The sequence below is a fragment of the Mustela putorius genome, unplaced genomic scaffold (genome assembly GCF_011764305.1).
Source record: "Mustela putorius furo isolate JIRA1106 unplaced genomic scaffold, ASM1176430v1.1 tig00003909_pilon_pilon_pilon, whole genome shotgun sequence".
In the NCBI taxonomy this organism is placed as follows: Eukaryota; Metazoa; Chordata; class Mammalia; order Carnivora; family Mustelidae; genus Mustela; species Mustela putorius.
Genome location: NW_025422057.1, coordinates 13,972,720 through 13,994,529, shown reverse-complemented (window position 1 = coordinate 13,994,529; position 21,810 = coordinate 13,972,720). Strand labels below are relative to the sequence as shown.

At 43.8% G+C, this 21,810-nt stretch overlaps 1 protein-coding gene across 1 annotated transcript in view; it reads left to right on the top strand.

The window, feature by feature from the left end:
• PNLIPRP3 (pancreatic lipase related protein 3) overlaps positions 1-19,167 on the top strand; it is a 35,405-nt gene extending 16,238 nt beyond the window's left edge. The window contains exons 5-12 of the mRNA XM_004751862.2: positions 1,936-2,044; positions 5,497-5,616; positions 5,700-5,822; positions 9,026-9,144; positions 12,055-12,187; positions 14,272-14,383; positions 16,853-17,020; positions 17,508-19,167. Of these exons, the coding sequence (XP_004751919.1) occupies positions 1,936-2,044; positions 5,497-5,616; positions 5,700-5,822; positions 9,026-9,144; positions 12,055-12,187; positions 14,272-14,383; positions 16,853-17,020; positions 17,508-17,571 (948 nt within the window). The 3' untranslated portion in view covers positions 17,572-19,167. The remainder of the gene's footprint in view (positions 1-1,935; positions 2,045-5,496; positions 5,617-5,699; positions 5,823-9,025; positions 9,145-12,054; positions 12,188-14,271; positions 14,384-16,852; positions 17,021-17,507) is intronic.
• The last annotated feature ends 2,643 nt before the right edge of the window (positions 19,168-21,810 follow it).

The window sequence follows — 21,810 nt, the reverse complement described above, 5'->3', positions numbered from 1 at the left end:
CTTACACAACTTCTAAGCGCGTTGTGAGATACTAAGCATTCGGTATGGTGACCAGGAAAGGGAAGGGACTTCTTGGAAAAGAAGTGCCTGTGATTCTACAAAGTGCCACTTGGTGGCAGTGTCCCTTCACAGGCTCCTCATCCAAGGCTTCCCCACCCCTGACCCCACCCCCAAGGTCATGTCCTGGGTTGGCTTGTAAGACTGGCTCCTGCCAGTTAGTTTTTGTCCCATGGTAAACCTATCCTTAATGATTATAAACTATTCCCATCTTATGAATGCCATTTGTTGGGAATGTGAACTACATGGTCCCACAGAAACTGGGTTCTGTGGCAGTGAATTAGTCAGGTCTGTGGTCCAGCCCAGGCACAATAACACCTACATTTTCTAAAAGAATAAAATAGCCAAGTCTTTTGCTATATAGGAGGGTTACACCCTGAGACATTTATAAATCTCCATATGCCCTACCATTATAGAAAGTAATTTCCCAACATAAAATGCAGCTAAGTAAAATCTAAAGATTTATGACCCTTTCAGACTCTTAAGGTGGGTTCACTCATTCATTCAACAAATATTTTTCTCTGCGCCGCTGTGGGCTAGGCGCTGTTCTAGTCACTGAAGATACAGGGCGAGTGAGACAGTGTTTCTGGTCTCACAAAGCATGAGGACAGTACTATGAAGTCCAAGGCAGTGGGACGGAGAGATACTGGAGCAGAGGCTAACCTAGGTGGGCAGCCCAGGGAGGTGATGCTTGCACCTGAGCTCAATGAGGAACCTGCTGGAGGGGACTCATGGGGCCAAGTCCTCACCTCTGCCCCCACACGGCTTGTCCTCTCGTCTTGCCTTTGAGGGAGACCAGGGCACAAGGAGGTACTTAGAATGGGTCCTTGCATCCAAAAGATGAAATCCGGTTCATCTCTTCGGAGAAATACCTGTCCTAACCTTTTGTGAATTTCTTGTGGATCCTGGGACCTGCACTGTGGGCTCTTCTTGGTCCAGGAAATAAATGGCAGTGACTTGTCGGAGAGGAAATGTTTGCTGAGCGGAAGGGGAAAGCATTTGCTGTGGTCCATGTTCGGTGAATTGATGGGGACAGAGAAGGGGATGTCTGCAGGGGGAGGAGGGCTGATCCGATACCAGGCTGTAGAGGAAGACAGAGAGAAACCCGAGATTTGAAAGGGTGACCGCGGTGGAGGAAGGGGCCCCCTAATGATCAGGAGACATCCTTGGATGCACGTTCACATGCGACGGACGGAGAAAATACTTTTATAAGGCAGCACGTAATATTGTCATTACTGGTGGGTAAAAAGTGGAACATTTGATCAAATGACAAATTTATCCACATGAAGGCGATTGCTTGATTTTCACTGTTACCGTGAAGAGAACTTGAAGCTCAGATGAAACTGAAAGGGCTTGCTCCTTTGTTCCCTGTTGAGTGTGCATGTGTGTGTGGGTGTGTGTGTGTGTGTGTGGACTCTTAGGCATACAGTCACTTTGGGAATAGTCGTTAAAACTCCTCGTTGAAGACCAAACTCAGCACACACATTTGCTAGAGTGTCCTTCAGCGGGAGGAGACAGACTCAGGGAAGGTGTGTAACAGCCCCGGAATGACCGCGTTTGAGCCACGATGGGAGTGTGCTGGCAGGGTTGGGTCTCAGGGATGGGCCGGAAGCCATCACTGTGGCTGCTGGGCAGTTCTTTTCCCGAGGACCACGAGACCCCTTAGCACAGGGAAAAGAACCTGACCGAGGTCATTCCTGCAGGCCTGTCCTGTCCTTTCTTTTTCAGCCAGACAAGGAGGCAGGGGGTCACTTTGTCCTTTGACTAGTCGCCAGCCTGTGTGTGAGAGGGACAAATAAGATATGTCAGGCACAGGGAAGCCATTCTGCCTGGTCTCTTAAAAACCTGTGTTCTGTTTTCCTTTGAAAACCCAATCAGAAAAAATTTGGATACTCTCCTTCTAAAGTTCACTTGATTGGCCACAGCGTGGGAGCACATCTGGCTGGGGAAGCTGGGTCCAGGGTCCCAGGCCTGGGAAGGATAACAGGTAAGCCTGCCCTGGGGGTGGGCCTGGAATCTGCTTCCATGTTTGTCTACACACAAAATCAGTGTCTGAGACACCAACGGGAGTAGAGGAAGCAGATATAAGATAGGAGGGAACGGGGCTCAACTCACATGACAGCGCTTTCAAAGCAGGAGGGTGGAAGTCCACGTTCGAGAATGTTCCCTGGGGGTCACCTGCGGCGGCAAAGTATCGGGAGCTGCCCACCCAGCAGTCGAGGGTGGCTTATGAGTTACGACATGCGCCGTGCCACTCCGGAATGAGCCAGAGCCTCACTGACGGTTCTGGTAGGACGTCCGGGACACATCGGGGTCACAGCTCAGCGTGGACGCTGGCTGTGTGAACTGTGCCTACGCCGTTCCAGTTGCTAGAATGCTGACTCTTACCCCTGGACATACTGTCAAGTCTAAGAATAAGTTGCAGACTCGGGTATGCATACACGATGAATTAGCACGGTTTAGGATATACTGCGAATTAGATTTTCGAGGACGATCATCATCTCCCTTTCCGGCACTGCGACTTCCAAACTAATCGAGTCAGATGGAGGGAGATCAAAGTGTCAGCTCCAGTATCCACAAACTGGCCTGGCCTCTCTCTCCTCTGCATCCCCAAGCGACATTCAGGCAGCAGGTGCTGGTCTCCTCAGCTGCTTTGCGCGTCCTGGCCACTATCCCGGCTCAGACCCTCTACATCGCTCGCCTGGATTTGGCCACTTGTGACAGGTCCCCCAGCCCAGTCCCCCACAAGTGCTGCCAAGGCATCATGTTTCCAAATACGAGCTGCCGCTCGCTGCCAAAACTTTCTGTCGCCCAAAGCCTCTTAGCTTGCCACATAATGGTTCATGTATCATCGTGGCTTTTCATATTTTTGTGCTATTATCCTTTGCCCTAAATGGCCACTATTCACCTTTCAAGATTCATTTCAAGTGCGCCGTCCTGCAGCAGAGTTAATTCTCTCTACTTCCCAACTCCTTTCAAATACTCCTCTATTATATTCCAAAATGCAACTTCTGTGTTGCATGGTTCTATATATACACATATATAATTATTCATTCACCTGTTTATTTTGAGACACTCTTAACTACTAAGAAAGTCTCTCTTACCCCCGCCCCTCCCCAGGCCCAACATATAGTATGTGTACATTTCCTGTTGGTTAAAACAATAAACTATAGTTCTGTGTGTGTACATATATACACACACATACTTATGCTTTAAATTCAAACTTGAACTTTAAGTATCTTTTCCTAAAAATAGTTAAGAACTCCAGATTACGTGTATAGTGTATGGTCGCTGCAGCTTCCCGGTATAGCAGACTTTTCCTGCTGAAAACTTCCTCTTTCTTCCAGCTCCCAAATCCCAACACCAATGCCAACACCAGCCCATGGCCGCCTTTCTTCTTGGAGATAATAAAATTGTATTTTTATTCTGAAGTCGTCGTGTAGCAAAAATCCCCCTTTGCTCTAAGTTTTCAGGCCCGGGAGAGTGAAGAAGTGGGCAGAGTTTGTGAAGAGGGAACATCCTGGGGCCTACACAGCCTGTGGGCATTTCAGCCCTAAATCAGAGGGAGGAACTTCACTATTCACGTGTTTGCAATCACATGGGGTCACCATAGATTTGTGAAGATTTTGTTTTTCTCAATTTTGATTTCAAAAATCAGATACTATTTAACTCCTAATTCTTCCTGCCAAGTGAATTATCCCGTTGAGTAAGTAGAAACTAATACATTTTTAAAAGCTCTCTGAAAATCCGAAAATTGCTATAATTTAGATGTTGGAATCTATAGTCCTTGCAAGTGGTTAGTTTGGGAACAATCGTGTTCCTTGTGTAACAAAAGAACCAAAACGTCAAGAAAGATAGGAACTTTACCATAAAACCAGTTCAAAGCAGAATTAAGTGACAGATTTTAAGACATGTATAAGTTGAACCTTCTGCTGTCTTTCCCCGAGACCTCCTGGAACCCCCCAAATGCAGGTTCCCGGCTCCCCTGCTACTTGCCTGTTCTCTGATCCGCAGAGTCTGATGGGCGCCTCCTATTTTTGGAGGCATCTCTGCAGAGTTCTTGACTTCATCAGAAGTTTGCCGCTGTTCGGTGATCGCACACAAAATAATCAAACAAACTTCCTAGAGTTGAAGATCGATCCTGAGCCTGTTGTGTCTTACAGGCGTGGGGCCCAAACATTTACTGCTCACTCCTGCCGTATTTCCACGGGTCAGCTGCAGCTCCACTCCAAGTCCTCTCCACTCCGGGACCCAGTGTCCACTTTACCGCAGAGACTTTTGCTAAAATGTAAATCTCCCCTTTGGCAGACCTGTAAGAGCTTCCCATTGCCAACCAGATGGTGCCCCAACCCTTTTGCGTGGTTCAGACTACACCTGGCCCCTGCTTACAATGTTAGCTTTGTCTTTCACCCAGTTCAAAAATTTTGTACCCCAGCCCTCAAAAACCGGTTATAGTTTCCCAAATGTGTTAACTGTTTCACCTGCAGGCCATGAAGAGTCTCTTTCTTACCCCTGGGGTGCGGCTGTCCTCTCTTGACCCTGGCCGAGTGTCCTGGTCCCTCAGATCTCTGCTTGTATTTCCATGTCCCGCAGAAGCGTGTCCCAACTTCCCAAGTCTGGTTTGTGTGTCCCTTCCCTGTGCTCGCATAAAACCTAGGCTCCCCTCGGTCTCTGGACTGAGAGCTCTGGATGGAGGTGTCTTCCCCGTCCAACAGAAAGCTCCTTGAGGACAAAGCCAGGCCTCATTCCTTGTACTCAAGTGCTGAACCTAGCTCCTGGCCCATAGTAAGTGCTTGATAATAAGTGTCAAATGTGTAAATGAATAGATCCGTGAATGGTCATAACATCGTAGAGACCTCTACATAGCTTACCTTTATCCCTCCTAGATACTTGAACAGGACACAGTGGGCTGAGGGTCTAGACACTTGGGCTCTTCGTCCGTTTTGCCTCCAGTGTATGATGACTTTGTTGAATCACTTCATGTCACCGAATGTCAGGCTTTTCATTTGTAATATAATGAGGTGGAAATAATGAGCCACAGCTGAAAACTAAGCTGAAGCATGTTGCTTTATAGATTCATGTTTAGAGTGAAGAGCTCTTATCTTTTCTTTTTATCTGTATTTTTGCATACAGATGTTGCTTTTGAGGTCATCTGCGATCCATAACCTTAGTTACATAGATGGTAATCCCTGTACAGACCCTAGCATTTGATTCTTCCGACTTTGTTGCTTGGCATTGTCTGGACACAGCCTTGCTTGTGCATAGGAATCTGACATTGTATAGAGACCTGCATGTATGTACTCAATTTAGGGATCAGTACTTTGTCTTGGGCGGTGTTCGACCTGTGTAAATCTATCCCTCCAAAATAACAACAACACTATTAATGTGCTCTTGGAGAGAACGTGTGTTGGTCTAATGGCCTTTCGTGCTTTTCCACAGGGTTGGACCCAGCCGGGCCATATTTCCACAACACTCCAAACGAGGTTAGGCTGGACCCCTCGGATGCTGACTTTGTCGACGTCATCCATACAAACGGAGTTCGCTTGCTCTTTGAGTTTGGTAAGTTTTTGATACAAACAGAAACTACACTGAAGCATGGAAAAGAATCTTAGAAGCATTTATCCTGCTTTTATCGATCTCAGGTGCTGGAACTATTAATGCTTGTGGTCACCTTGACTTTTACCCAAATGGAGGGAAGCACATGCCAGGATGTGAAGACTTAATTACACCTTTATTTACCTTTGACTTCAACATTTACAAGGAAGGTAAATACTTCTTAAAATATGAAGCTAGCTATTATACATTCACTCAGCTCCCTCCTTGGACAGGATGCACACCCTTTTGCACATAACATAATATGAAAATATACTTTGGCCCAAAACACAGTCACATGTATGAAGCTCCTACTAGCTGTGAGATCCACAAGGTCAGGGTCCGTGTCTTAGTTATCTTTGTATCCCCAGGGCCTATCAGAATGTCTAGCATATTGTAGTCACTCCGTGTAAACAGGAGAATAAGTTTATTCATTCAGCAGGATGTACTGAGTGTCCCCTACGTGCCAGGCATTATTCTAGGAACAGCAGATGTAGGAAGGAATGCAAAAGACTAAAACCCCTCCGTGATGGAGCTAATATTCTAATTTGCTAGAAAAACAGTAATAGAGTAAGGAGACAAAATAAAGCATAGAATTAAATATGAGGTGTTGGTGTTGGTGGGGGCCGAGTGGGGAAAGGAGATTTTTGATAGGGTGGCCAGAGACGACCTAAAGGACTTAGCCATGAGGATATCTGGGAGAAAGAAAGGCAACCCAAGCCAGTGGGTGGGAGGCAGCCAGTGTAAAGGGCCTGGGGCAGGAACCTGCCTGGGAAGTTCATGGCAGTGAGGAGCCTACTGTGGTTAGAAGGAATTGAAAGATGAGAGTAGTGGACATGAAGTTAGAGAAGGGACAGAGGGAGAGAATACTGGGCTTCTGGACCATTGCAAAGATTTCAGCTCTTACTCCAGTGAATTGGGAGATATGGGAGGATTTGGAGCAGGAGATAGGATTGGGCTCACTTATTAACAGAATCACTATGGATCACACATCAATCACAAATTAAACAAATAGTATTTAACCCTTTATAGTAGTTTCCAATAAGAATAGTATCCATAGAGCGTCTGGTAATAAGGCACCAAAAGCTATTATTTGGGAATTTTATTATTCTCTGGATCTACCTATCATCATCATGTAAATAATGAAATGTATCATACATAATATATAAAATACATAATAATATAATGTATGATGATATGATAATAAATGATGACTAAATATCTCACCATCGGATTTCACATGGTCAGAATATCTCAATGATCTAATTTTTTTTCCCGATGATCTAATTATTTGATCTTCCAATTGGCTACTGGAGTGGAAAGATACACAGATCATGACATTGAGAGTAGCCGGAGTGTCCTCCTCTCTAGAGACAAATTGCAAAGTTTTAATATCTGTTCTGAAGAGTAAATGTGATTAGAAGTGTCTATTTGCAATGCCTACTGAAGAAAAGAAACAAAAACTGGTGAGTTACAGACACTCAGTGAGAAAGCCAATTCCAACAAGAAAAGATAAGCAAAATTCATTCAAATAAGGCCTATTATAAAACTTTTTTCTCTTCTTATTTTCCATATTATGACTTAAAATCCCTTCTATTAGGATAAAATAAAATATAGATCATAATATTTCTTTATACAACTGTATATATACACAGAACTTTTGAAATTCTGTAAAGAATTAATTCAAGTAAAACACATTTATTACAAGCGACCATTTTAAGATGTTATAAAATTCCCTACAACTTTATTTAAAGTTGTATCCTTCATGGTATGATTTAGAAAAGTTTGAAAACATGAAAATATTTGATTTTACATTATATTTATTACTTAAAAAATCACTTATTTTAAAATTTATATTTCCCAAATGCTAATGAACGGTCTTGTCTACATCACAATTAATTGTGAATATAAATCTGAATATAAAAGACCTGATGTAAGAGACATCCTTGTTTAAAAAAAAAAAAAAAAGATGATGCCCATTATTGATCTCGGCTTTCTGAAGTTACCCTGTCTCAGCTAACTATTGCATGACAAACCAGAATGGCTTAAAAGAACAATGGTTTTGTTGCCCATTTTTCTGAGGGTCAAGATTCAGGCAGAGTTAGGCAGAGACTTTGATTTGCGGTGAGTCACATGATTGCATCTGGTTGGGGGCTGCACTGGGTTAAGCTAGGTGGGAAGGTTCAACATGGTCTTCCATGTCTGGGGTCTTGGTACTGGTTCTGCGCAGCAGAGAGCCTGATGTGGGACTCGATCCCAGGACCCTGAGATCATGACCTGAGCTGAAGGCAGAGGCTTAACCCACTGAGCCACCCAGGTGCCCCTGGTCTGTTCCTCTTAAGGGATTTCTTAACAGAAAAGCTGGGTTCTAAGAAAGCAAGAGTAGGTACTAGAACTTTTTTAAGACTGAGGACCTGAATTTGTACGGGGTCAATTCCTCCACGTTCTGCTGGTCAAAGCAAGTCAGAGGACTAGCTTACAATCCAGGGTGGGGTGGGGAAAGTGGGGGGAAAAAAGATAAACTCCTTGCTCTTGAAGGGAAGAATGGTAATCTGTTGTTCCAAAGAGGTGAGGACCTAAAAAATAGTGACTCACTGGAGGCCACTATTGAAGTATAACGATCTATCACATATACTATAACTAAATCTAGTTTCTCAGAGATCAACCAAGTTGTGCAGATCATTGGAAGAATAGTCCATGGCAGATGCTAGAGATGTTGCTGTAAGTTAGAGAGCATAAAGGACTAGAATGCTAACTTCAGAATGCACGAATGTATTTAGATCTATCTTACTTATTATTGAAATAATAATAAATATTAGGGGCCATAATGTCATGCCTGACAATGACAAAACTAAGTTGTCTTTAGCATTCATTATAACACCTCTCACTTATCATATCTCAATGTTCAGTTGAAGGTGTGCACTGATTCACATTGCTGGCTGTTTTGTGATTGAGTAAGAGGGAGTTGAGCCTTCCTGCAAACAGGCAGGCAGAGAAGGAATTGATCTAACGTGGGGAATGCTGTACGCACAAGTTTACTGAAAGCTCTAGGTGCTTTAAAGCTCTAAGTCCAAGATTCAGAAAGTATTGAAGATAACAGAACACAGAGTCATTTGCATTTGCATTTGCATTGTTTATTTACCCTGCTTGAATGTCCCTTGAGGGTCACACAAAGAATTCTTTGATACAAAGAAAATGGTATGTGCTATTGAGATAAAGCTTGTGCTGTATCCAGCCTACATACAAGGTCTGGCTGTCTGGATCTCCCACATCAAGCACATGTTTTTTAAAGTTACTTTTCTAAGAAATGGTTCGTACTATTAGTTCTCAGTTAATCCATTTATTGCTATCTATTAATTATAAATTGTCTTCGCAGAAGTGGCTTCCTTCTTTGAATGCAACCACGCCCGCAGTCATCGCTTCTACATGGAGAGCGTTCTCAATCCGGATGCATTTATTGCTTATCCCTGTAGATCCTACAACTCTTTTAAAGCGGTAAGTTAAGTATTTTGCAGTGGAGTTGAATTAGCAAGTCATTTTTTGAACCGTGATCAGCCAACGAAAAATTAGTGCTTTGAGTATGTGGCAAACAATGCATCTGCCATTTTGGGAAGTAATAGATTTCTTTCTCTGGGCAGAGTACTGAACGGTAGCAGGATTGCTGAAGGGCTTAAATAACTAAACCAACTATTTGTATTCTGGTTGTTTCAGCTCTTTTGAAGATTATATCCAATTTTGCGTTTGGGGCCATTTGTTATGCAGTAATTAGATGCTACTGTGTAACGGGCTTAAGTCCAGGGCAAACGTTTTTCTGTGTATATATTTTAAATGTCATCTTCAAAGATGCCCCGAGAAGGCTGAACCAATCAATAGCTACAACCGAACATATTACTATTTACTTGGAACGTGAAAATTATTTTATTAAAATTTAATTATTTATACAGAGCTGAACTAAGGCACAGATATCTCACAGGAGCTCCACACAGATCAATAAAATCAATCTGATTTTGCTTGAGTCATAAAGCGCATGGTGCCAGATCTGAACTAAATGTATTTTTCATTTGGTTATCACTATGAAAAGGAGAAAGAAAATCTATTTTGTAGTGGGAAGTGGAAAGATTTTCCTTCTTATGCTTCAGAGACCGAATTCCCTGTTTGATCAGGGTAGAAAATGTGGGGTTTCCAGCTGGAGTTTATTGTAAGTAATAGCACTTTGAGACTAAGTGCTGTTGGGATAGGAATAAGCCGTTTCTGTCTTTTTAACCAGAGCAAGGTGACTGGATACCCTGCGGCCACCTTCCTCATCTCCGGAGCCAACTGCTCTTACCCATGGCACGCCCTGGTGAACTGCTCAGGAAGCTTGCCAGCCAAACCTGGCATTTCCCCAGTAACCTTCTTCTGCTCTGCCTCCTCTTTCTTCTGGCCCCAGATGCTGCTCTGAGTAGCTAAAGGGATCTTGGCACTTACTATACTGAAGGCAGGTAGAAGCCCTCAGAGTCACAGGATGGTCAGATAGAATGGACTACAATTTGCAAGATGGGAGAAACTTAGATTCCTGGGCCACATGGATGCTAATTATGGCTATAAACTGGAGGACACGGAGTCAATTTCCTTGACATGTTTTATTGTGCTTCTACCCAAACAGTCGTAAAAAGGAAGTGGAATGAAACAAATAGAACAGAACAGAATGAAATAGAATAAAATGAGATGAAATGAAATAAAATAAAATAAAATGAAGGAGGAGTTCAAGTACTGGGCTGTCGGGTTCACACCCTTGCTCCCTCACTTACTAGACATGCATCATTGGACATATTCTCTGCACTTTGGTTTCTGCATCTGTTCGATAGGGAGGCTGAAAACACTGTAATAATAAAGAGGCTTATCAGTACTAATTAGTTAAACACATACAACATGCTTAAAAAGTGCCTGGGACATGGTAAGCACCTAATAAATATGAGCCCTTTTATTATTGTGATACGTTTTATTTATTAAAAATAGAGTTTTACATGGGATGTTTACTATAATCCTAGCCTAAATGTCCATGGTTTATATATCCGTAAGTTCAAGACCTCAAATAACAAATATTAAAACACTGCTACCCAGATTTTTTTTAAGTTAACATTTTGTTGTTGTTGTTGTTTTAAGATTTATTTATTTATTTGAGAGAGAGAGAATGAGAGAGAGAGAGAGAGAGAGCGCGCATGAAAAAGTGGGAGGGTCAGAGGGAGCAGCAGACTCGTTGCCAAGCAGGGAGCCTGATGCGGGACTCGATCCCGGGACTCCAGGATCATGACCTGTGCTGAAGGCAGTTGCTTAATCAACTGAGCCACCTAGGCATCCCCATTTTGTTAGTTTTGCTTTAGATCTTAAAATGCACAGACAAAATTTAATTCCCTTTCATTCCCTTCACGCCCTCCCCTGAAGCAGGGTTTGAGGTGAATCCCATATGTATGAGATTAATAGCATCACACTGTATCTTTCTCGATTTGCTTTTTTGTTGTTGTTAAATTTTAGAATTGAGATCTACATTGATATAGAGAGATCTGATGTATTTATTTTCTAGGAATCAGTCACAATTTATTTCTTCACTCCCCTACCAGCAGGCATGTTGGTGGCTTCCAGGGTTCGCTATTAAAAGCAGTTCTGCAGTAAACACTTCCGTAGGTGTGCTAGTGTGCTAGTGCACACAGTGGAAGCTTCCTTATGGGGTGTAATACAAGTGAAATTGTCAAAGCATATGTACATTTCTGTCTTGTTTAAAAGATCTTATTTATCTATTTGAGAGAGAGAGAATGAGCAAGCAGGGGAATGAGCAGAGGGAGAAGGGCAAGCAGAGCCCCACAAGGGGCTTGATGCCCCCCACCCCAGATCATGACCTGAGCTGAAATCAGGAGGCAGACACCCAACGGAGCCACCCAGGCACCCCACATTTCTGTCTCTATTAGACATGTCCAAATTGCTGTCTGCAACGTCTGTCCATTTACATTCTCATCAGGACCAAGCGAGAGTTCCACACATGTCTTCACCACTACTTGGTGTTGCACATTGTTTTAATTTCTGCAGTTCTGCTGAGTAGGAAATTGTATATTGTTTTCATTAGTGCATCACTGACAACCAGCAAGATTGAGCAGCTTTTTACATAGTTATCCTCTTCTGGGGGTTATCTATTCATAGCATTTACTCATTTTTCTAAGAGGCCATTTTTCCTCCCCTCGGTTGTTTTTGTTTTATTTTGTTTTGTTTTTGGAAGACAGGGTAGCCTTTTGGGCAACTTAGTCATTTTTAAATGCATATGCTTTATTTAAATTTCAAAGATTTATTATAGTTTAATAACATATATAGAGTTTATGGAAGGCCAACATTTCTAATTACATTTCTAACCTACCTCTTCTTTTCTGTCCCCAGGGAGATTGCTTCCATTGTCCCAAAGAAGGTTGCCCCACAATGGGTCATTTTGCTGATAGATTTCACCTCAAAAATATGCAGCCTAATATATCATATTATTTTTTAAACACTGGGTCTCTTTCCCCATTTGCCCGTAAGTATCGTAGCTCAGGTTTTTTTATTGTAATGCTTTAAGGTACTTATCGTTAAAAATTCAACAGTTTTTACTGAGTGTCTACTAAATCACTGGGCACCGGGCCAGAAGCTGAGGCTGTGTGAGGCAGCAAAACAGTGAGGACAGACTAGTGCGGAGTTTTAATCCTGGGTAATAAGCGTTCTAATAAGAGACGTGCAAAGGAGGGACGTCCATAACCAAATCAACAGAGCTTTCTGAGGGAAGGTGATTTCCAAGCGGATTCCCGAGAGAGGAGTCAGAGGGAGTAGGAAGTGGGAACATCCAAGCAGAAGGAACAGCATGGGTCAATGTTTGGAGGTGAAAGAGAGTGAGAGAAAGAAGAAGCCCCATGGAGACCCCGAGGAGAGTAATACGAGATGAGGCAGGAGACGTAAATTAAGTCAAATGATGAAACATGTGCCATATAGGGAGATTGGACTTGATCCATAGCTCCTGGAAGGCCACCAAAGGGTGTTAAGATGATCAGACTGGTTTCTTAAAAAGTCATTCTAGTTGCTGCATGGATTAGAGGGAGACAAGACGGAGGCAGAATAACCTGTTAGGACACGTGTTGCCTCACCGCCATGGAAGGTGATGGATGGAAACTAACTTCGTGTGCTAATCATTTCACAATACATCATTAAGTGTGTATCGCGGTCGCGGTGTGCATATCCGCAATGTTTATATCTCAGTAAAGCTGGACAGAAAGGTAGGAGATGGGGAAAGAGTATGGAGACGGGAGGTAGAAACCAAAGGAACCTGTGAGTGGATGTGAGGGATACAGAGAGTCGAGAGGTCAAGGATGCTTCTGGCTCGCTGGATGTTCTATTCGCTGAGCTTGATGGCACATGAAGAAAAACTGGCTTAAAGGTGTTAATGGGCCCAGTTTCTAACTCACCAGGTTTTGAGATGTCTTGGGATGGCGGGGGAGGATGTGCCCACAAGGCAGCCAGAGATACGGGCGACTGATGTGATCTCCAGAGACTTGAGAGGTACCCCTGGGTGTAGACAGCCATCAGAGCTGTGGAGGCGGGTGATAGGATTACCCAAGGAAAGTGTGTCAGATGAGAGAAAGAGAGCAGGGAAAGAGACTGAGAAAGGTCTCAGGCTCTTTCAGAGAGGGAAGGTAAACCGATGCGGAGAACAGTACAAGGAGCCAGAGAAAGACGGACAATGAGGAAGGGAGCATGGATCCACGGCACAAAACATGCTAACAGGCCGGATGAGACGGTCCCAAGGGCTCATGGGTTGAAGTGCCGATGCCGTCCCTGGGAGCCTGGGGAGGGGGGTTTCCATGTGGAGGTGGCAGGGGGGTGGGCTGAGGAGGGAAGAAATCTGGCAACAATTAACTCAGGAATTGAAAATTCTCTCTGGAGATGTTTCTCCTTTGAGACCTTTTTCAAACAATTTTAGGAAGAATTGCATTTTCCCCCAATGTGTTCTGAAACATACAATTTCAGAATTCACAATGAACGATGTGTTTCATTCCAGGTTTTGTAAAAGTGACCCTTGGCCACTTTCAAGGGATTCGTCCTGGGGGCAGGCTTTGTGCTGCCCCCGACCTGGGCTAACTGAACATTCCGAGTGCAGAGCCTGGTGGGACAGGAAGAGACAACTCACTTCACCTCCCAAGACCCTCTCGCTCGCTAGGTTCTCTAGATTTATTCTGGATGAGTTGTCAAACCGTGGCCAATCAAAACGCAGCTCTGCAGAGTGCACATGCTAAAGAATACAAGTGTAGCAGACCAAAGAAAGCTCATGCTTCCATTTTTTAAAGTCCTAAAAATGCCCGGAAGATTAAAGGATTTTATTTAAAGAACATCATGATACTATTTGCTTTCATAAAATGAAAACAAGTACATGTATATGTCTTTTTAAATGTAGCTTTTCACCAAAGTCACTCAAGCTATATAAAGTTGTGCTTTTTTGTCAGCAAGAACAGCCACGTTCAAGGCTGAGAGTTGCATCGACATCCGAGTGCCCGGGAGGTCATGCTTTTTGTGTGTTTTCACCTCTTTATTGTCACTCTTTTTTTTTTTTTTTTTTTTTTTTTTAATTTCCAGGTTGGAGGCACAAATTGTCTGTCAAACTTGATGGAAACAACGTCACTCAAGGGACCCTGTTTCTCCGTGTAGGCGGAACAACGGGGAACGTGGAGGAGTTCGTGATGACCAGGTAGGCAAGGGCCACGGACGAGGAAGCAGCAGGTGGCACCGTGCTGGGCACTCGCTCAGACTGGCTCAGTCAGCAGCTCACTCTTTTCCGACAGCGGAATGGGACTAGCATGGGCTGTCCTGACACATTTGACTTTTCTTTTCACTTCCAGCTTTCCAGATATAAAAATAGAAATCATAGGCACTTTTCTCCGCAGTTCCACCTACAAACAGAAGAGGTTGGAAAACAATAGCATAAAATCTAGATAATAGAGTAACTGGACAACAAACAGGAGTTATTATCCAGTCCATTAACATTATACAAATTGGAGCATGCGTTTTGATTGTATAGATTCAAATCACTTATAGAATAAGACATTTGTATAAATGGCCAGATTCCTAATAAGCTGTCTGAGTAGCACCCACAGATAGAGGACAAGTGTTGAAATAGTCCAAAGTGGGAATAATGCAGCGGAGACATTCCCTGAGCCTTTACCTTTGGCTAAAGTCCCCTTTTATCTTGAGTTTTCTTTCATCTTTTCTTTGGTCAGCCTTAGCATTTTTGTGCTAGAGATTTCACTTAACGTTGTTTAATTCTGCAATCTGTTTCAGAATTAAGGTTATGCACACTAATTAGATGCTACCTTTTTGCAAACTAATGAACGGATTAGATTTTTGCCTCTTTACTTGCCATTATCTTCAAAGAATGGGCAGAGAGGCATGAAAAACAAGAGGTTTCTGTGGTTATTTTATCTGTCGAAGGATGCAGTAGATTAATCATTCTGGTCCTTTGGGCACACCCTCTTGCCTCAGCAGCCCTGCCTGCAGCTATGGGTTCAGTCGGGGACCCTCTGGCCCCTGGTGAATGCACAGGCTCCAGTCCACCTTTCCATGCCCGTCTCCCGCTGTCTGGTGTCTGGTTCGTTGGTCTTCAACTCAATCAGGTTACCCTGACTGCAGTACTTAGCGTTGACTAGATCCACCTTTTCCTCTCCTTCTGACTTCACTCATGCTGTTCCTCTGTTTCAAATACCCTTCCCTATCCTATTTCATTTTCCATGTTCTTCATGTCTCCATGAAGCTAGTTCTCTGGAAGCCGTTCAGTACGATCTATTGTGTGCCTGCGGCTCTGAGGCCCACAGGCCCACAGCAAGGCTGGGTAGTTTGAGCCCTGCACAAAGGCGTCTGACCTGGGATGGGGCAGTTCCCAATCACCCAAAAATTTGCAAAAATATTTTGGGACACCTGGGTGGCTCCATTCGTTGAGCATCTGACTCTCGGTTTTGGCTCAGATCATGATCTCAGGGTCACGAGACAGAGCCCCACGTGGGGTTCTGTGCTCAGCGGGAGTCTGCTTGAGATTCTCTCCCTCTGCCCCTAGTGCCTGTGAGCACTCTTTCTCTCTCAAATAAATAAAATATTTTTTAAAAATTGTAAGACTATTTTGACATCTCTGCATTTCTTTTGCAAATATCTAAAGAAGGAATTTGCCATCTGGTTGCACAGTCACCCAATCTTCTTTTAAGAATAATTCTTAAATTATTGTAAACCCTGTGGCTTCTACGTTAGTCCTGTGGGCTTCTAATGGCACTGCTATGAAGGTGCTCACAGTAGGTCCACGGAGCGAAGTCAGTGCAAAGAGCAACAGGGAAATTATCCCTAAGAAGCTGGAAGGAAAGCTGCCTTCTGGTAATTAAAGCAATTAATTCTATATAAAATAGAGGAAGACAGGCCCTAGGAATAGCAACAGTCATTCATTTGCTTAACAAACATTTCAATGCCCACTGTGTGCCGGGAATTGTTCTGATTGCTGAGAATACAGCCACAGGTCCTGTCCTTGTGGGGCTTATCTTCCAGGGAGAGGAGACAATACGTCAACAATGGAAGAACAAAACAGCGGGAATAGGGAAATCACATCTGGTCTAATTTGGGCTAGGGTAAGATGTGCCTTATGCCTCAAGAGAATCCACTTCCCTCTGCTCTGTTGCCATGCTCACGAAAACACCTTTGGATGACTAGCTTGGTCACGTGATTCTTTTCATCCAGATAAAGAAGTTACTAGGGAGAGAGTTGGAGGACATTTTGATTAATAAAAAGAAAGCATTTCCCCATTGGGAACAGGGAGATCCGTTTCCTGTGAATTCAGCTCCTCGTTGACCGCGTGACCATTTCCCGGTGTCCATAAAATCTGTTTTCTGAGACTCTAAAGCCAACACCAGACCTTTCATTGCGGAGATCCCATCAAGGTAATGCCTCTCTAGGCATTCCCCAACATCGACCAGTCAAGCTTCCCATTTCCCCCGCCCTTCCTTTCAAGCTTCAGAACGCTGGTATTCCAAGACGCCGATCGACGTGAGCAAAAAGAATAAATCTCTGTGAGCAGAAGCCAGCCGCCACGACTTTCTCTTTCATCGTACACACAGATGCGGCTCCACTTGAACATTGAGGGTACCCCGGGGCAAGCTTATGGGTCTTATCTTTCTGTTTACAGTGGGACACTGAAGCCAGGCATGACTTACACAAAATTAATTGATGCAGACGTTAATGTTGGAAATGTTACAAATATTGAGTTCATTTGGAAGGAACATTTGTTTGGGCGTTCTCAGAATAAGTTGGGAGCAGAGATGGTGAAAGATATATCTGGAAAATATGGATATGAGTAAGTATTACCTTTTCCCTTGAATTTTCAGACAAAGTTTAAATTTTTTTTTAAAGATTTTTTATTTATTTATTTGACACAGAGAGAGATCACAAGTAGGCAGAGAGGCAGGCAAAGAGAGAGGAGGAAGCAGGCCCCCTGCTGAGCAGAGAGCCCTATGTGGGGCTCGATCCCAGGACCCTGGGATCATTACCTGAGCCAAAGGCAGAGGCTTTAACCCACTGAGCTACCCAGGTGCCCCAAAGTCTACATTTGTAATGGTATTTAAAACCTCCATAGAATTTGAAATTTGCAACTTGTGTAAAAATTTGTACATCTTAACATTTTATAATTAAAGGAAACTTATTTAAGAAATAAACATTATATTTGCAAAAGTGTTTACAAAATAATAGTTACTCATTCAATTAGCTCTACCATGTGTCTTTTTTTTTTTTTTACCCCATAGAGTCATTTTAATATCCTTTTTTTTCCCTTGAAAATTTTTCAGATCTACCTTCTGCAGCCAGGATATCATGGGACCCAATATTGCCCAGATCCTGAAACCATGCTAAATTCAGATACAGTCTTGATGGATTTATTTAATGGAAGTGATGAAAGAAAGAATCTTCTTCTGGTTGGTATCTGAACCAAAGTAGACCATCATGAATGAGGTAGAAAAGTACAATTGTTGCTGTTTTCTACATAGAATGTTTTTCTCCTTGACAAGCTTTGTAAGGGCCTTGAAAACAGACTGAGTCCTAGGACAGAGTATAGTCTGGTCATATTCAGGAACCCGGGTATCAGTGCCAAAATAAAGCTGTGTTGGAATTTCCCTGAATTAGATAACTTGATGCCAAAGTATCACGGTATAAATTCACTGGGCAAAAGTGAGACACTGTCTGCTGAGTACTAGAGGTACATTTTGAGTATTTCCAGGTAGAATAAGCATTATTCTAGAATGATTTAAAGAATATTTATTATGTTGCTAATCTTGCTCAAAGTATGGCTATAGTTCATGCTATGTAGATGACAGACAACCCTGTGGGCTGGTATGTCTATGTATTAATAATGAAAACCGATGAGAGTACATGAGTATTTCCAAGGTGTTCTTGTCTTCAGGTGTGTGTGAAGTAAAAGAAATTTGGGGGCTGATCTGTGCTATGTCCAACACTTTGCAATAGTCCCTGAGAATCACCAGCCCCTTCTCTGGAGGCCTCCTGCGCAGAGAGAATGACTCCTCCTCTCTGGGCCTTCAAAGCCCCATTGCAAGTTTGCATTTGGCCTAAAGGCAGCGTTTCATTTGTAATGCCCCGACTGTCCCTTTGTGTTTGTAATAATAATCCTGTAATATTTAAGTGTGTCCATTTTTTTAAAGCTTTGCTTCAGTTTTTTGTAATTCAATTGTCTGTATCCAGTGCAAATCAAAGACGACTGTTTTTATCTGCTCTGTTTTCTAATGGGCTTCGTGTTTAGCCCACTGCACTGTACTGTAAATGTTGTTGAAAGGAAATGCTATAAGAGCCTCAGCAGGAGTTTTCTTGATTCTCCTTGGTGCCTCGCTGCCAAGTGGACCTCAAGAAGAGGCCCCTGGATGTACTTCAACTTGTGTTGGGGCAGAAATCAGAGAACCAAGTGCGGTGTCTCTTTCCCATCGTGCAAGTGGGAGATGGAAGACTGATTGGAGCACGAGACTCAGTGAAGGAGGAAAGGAGATGCAGACACGCTTGGCATGAACCGGCTGGTTGTCTACTCTCTGGTGGGTGTGTCCACCCAAGGCCTAGGCCAGCCCGGGAGCAGGGTGGCCACGAGCAGCCCAGCGGGAGGGTCCGAGTCTCTGAGTCCTACTAACAGTGTGGCAGGCCAAATCCCTCGGCAGCCTGGCAGTGGAGAGGGCCCCATCTCTCTGGGGGCAGGACACCTTCCTGTGCCAGCAGCTGTCCTGACCCTGCATTGTTCTCTGCCCAGCCTTTCTCTGTTTTTTTTTTTTTTTGAGAAGGGCTTGGCCACCAGCAGGAAGCTCCACCAGCAGCCCCGGGCTCTGTGAGTCCTGGCCTGCCTCCTCGCCCAAGAGGCCTCTTGGCTGGCTCTTCCTAAGCTTGGAGAGACAAATGGGAGTCAGTTACCTTCTGGCAACCTATTTTAATAAAACACAAACTTTTTATTCCATAGGTCTTACTGTCCTTTTTTTTTCCCCCACATTGTAAGAATGTCGTGAGGATGAAAAAGTGTGCATGGCCTATCTAAGCAGAGGGATTCCGAAAGTATAGAATGACGACGTTGTTTTCCGTGTGTTTGTTCCCTGGGAAAGCACTGAAAAATGATGCCCCTTCTCTCTCCGTGCCCTGCATTATGGTCACTTGGTATCTTGAACCAGCAGATGTTGGGGCAAGTCCTGCTCCTTGCCTGGACCGCCATTAGTGCTGATGAGTGACTTCCAACCCAGGGGGCTGTTGACTTCCTCCACCCCTCACTGCCACTGATTCACCCACATCTTGTCATCCTGTCACCCCAAATGCTCTCCTCCAAACCTGTTTGGTTTTACCATACTCCTTCCCAGTTATACTTCAAATTGTTGAACATACGTACAGTATCCGCTGTGCAAAGATGAACAATAATCATTTTCTTAAGTAGGTTCCATGCCCAGCGTGGAGCCCAACTCAGGGCCTGAACTCACGACCCTGAGATCAAGGCCTGAGCTGAGATCAACAGTCAGACACTTCACTGACTGAGCGACCCCAGGCGCCTCCAACAATAATCATGTTTAAATGAACTTAAGATCTACTAAAAAAAATTAACAATAATTCCTCAATATTCTCTTATATTGAGGTAGTTTTGAAATTTCCAAGATCGCCTGAACAATGTCTTTTGGCGGTGAGTTTTTTTAAAGTGGGAGCCAAGCAATATCCCTACCGGGCCTCTGACTGACTCGTCTCTCAGTCTCTTTTCACCTGTGACAACTCCTCTGCTCCTTCCTGCACACCAGCTATTAGGTAAACCCGCTCACTCGTCCTGGAAATTTCCTCACATGCAACTGCTGGAACCCTCTTGGTCTCACGTCACACATTTCTCCATCCTGTGCATTTCCTGTAAACCAGTTCTTTGGTGGAGAGACGTGACGAGACCCGGGTTCCTCCGTGCTGAGCATTGGGAACTGAGCCCCTTGTAGGTCTCTCGAGCTCACTCACGCTCTCTTTCTACTTAAAGAGTAGTTGGAAGGGCTATACCAATGAGAGTTGTGAGTAGAAGAGAACGTTGGATGGCTCGGAATCTGGTTAACGCGTCAGGCTAAGAAGAGAAAGTGCCCACAGAAGAGTTTGCTGGCAAGAGTTTGTGCTCTAGGGAGAACGGACAAGAGAGCCAATGGCGTGTGAATATCCATTATGGAAAAGCCATTGAACTCTGCGTTCTGTCTGGAGCTAGAGAGGGTAGACAATAAAGGGTCCTGCAAAGCTGAGGAAGACTCAGATCCCCGGCTGAGAGGTGTGACTCTCCCCAGGCTCCTCTCAGATCGGAGTGGATAATAGGAATTACCCCACTTCCTAGAGCTCCCGGGTTTTGTTGACTCTACAACCGTCCAGAGTAAGCCCAGGGCCTCAGGAACAGAAACATATGCCGAGTTATTGTTTCCCAGTCTCTTAAAACCTCAGCTCATGTTTAATAAACATAAAAATCTCATGTTTCTCCTGGGGCCTTTTCTACTCCACTTGGGAAAAATCAATCTTTTTTCATATACTTTCTGACTAAAAATATTTTGTAAATCTTTACTTTCTGTAGATCATGTAATAAAAATGATAGGCATGCTTTGTTTGTGTTATGCTTTTCTTCCCCCTCCAAATACGTACTTATAACACCAGATGGGCTTCTTTAGTTTACATGTGCGGCTCTAAAAGTTCTGCTGTGAATGATTTAAGTCTTAGGAGAGTGGAGTTTCTACTAGATTTCATGCCAATATGAGAGGCTGCATACCTGGGTCGACTGAGCCAAAGACTGGAGGCCAATGTTTTCTTCCTTGGGCAGCCTATTTTCTATATTTGCATTTTGCAAACATTTAGTCTAGACTCAGTCGCATATTTTTTCTTTCTTTTCGTAGGATTGTTTGATTCAGTTATTTTTGTAGGATTGATTCTTTTCGTAGGATGTTCTTTCATTCATTCATTGAACACATATTCACTGAATTATCCTCCTGTTTTCCTCCTGTGCTGGGCATTGTGTGGAGTAATGAGGTTTTACCTGCTACCCCTGCTCCCGCACTCTGCACAGCACCGAGCAGGAAAAAAAGGCAGGGAAGGAAATCCTTGTTGAGAATCTATCCGGGCAAGCGCTGTGATCGAAGCAGGCACAGAGAGAGAAAAGCAAAGAAAATACTGCTCTTCACACCTTCTTCGCTCTCTGCTAACTGATCTCGTTGGAAAGTGATACTAGCAGACAGAATTCAGGCAGTTTTCATTTCTGAAATCTGTGGTTGGGGCGCCTGGGTGGCTCAGTGGGTTAAAGCCTCTGCCTTCGGCTCAGGTCATGACCCCAGGGTCCTGGGATAGAGCCCCACATCGGGCTCTCTGCTCAGCGGGGAGCCTGCTTCTCCTCTGTCTCTGCCTGGTGCTCTGCCTACTTGTGATCTCTGTCTGTCAAATAAAAAAAAAAAAAAAACATCTTTGAAATCTGTGGTTACCACATACATTCTTTTAAGTGATTCCATTTTGGAATTCGGATCTGTTGACTGTGTGCTATGGCCAGAGGAGCAGTCATTTTTTGGAGGGTCCCAGACAGAGGGAGCAGAGGCCAAGCCCAGTGGATATAAGATGACACCACCC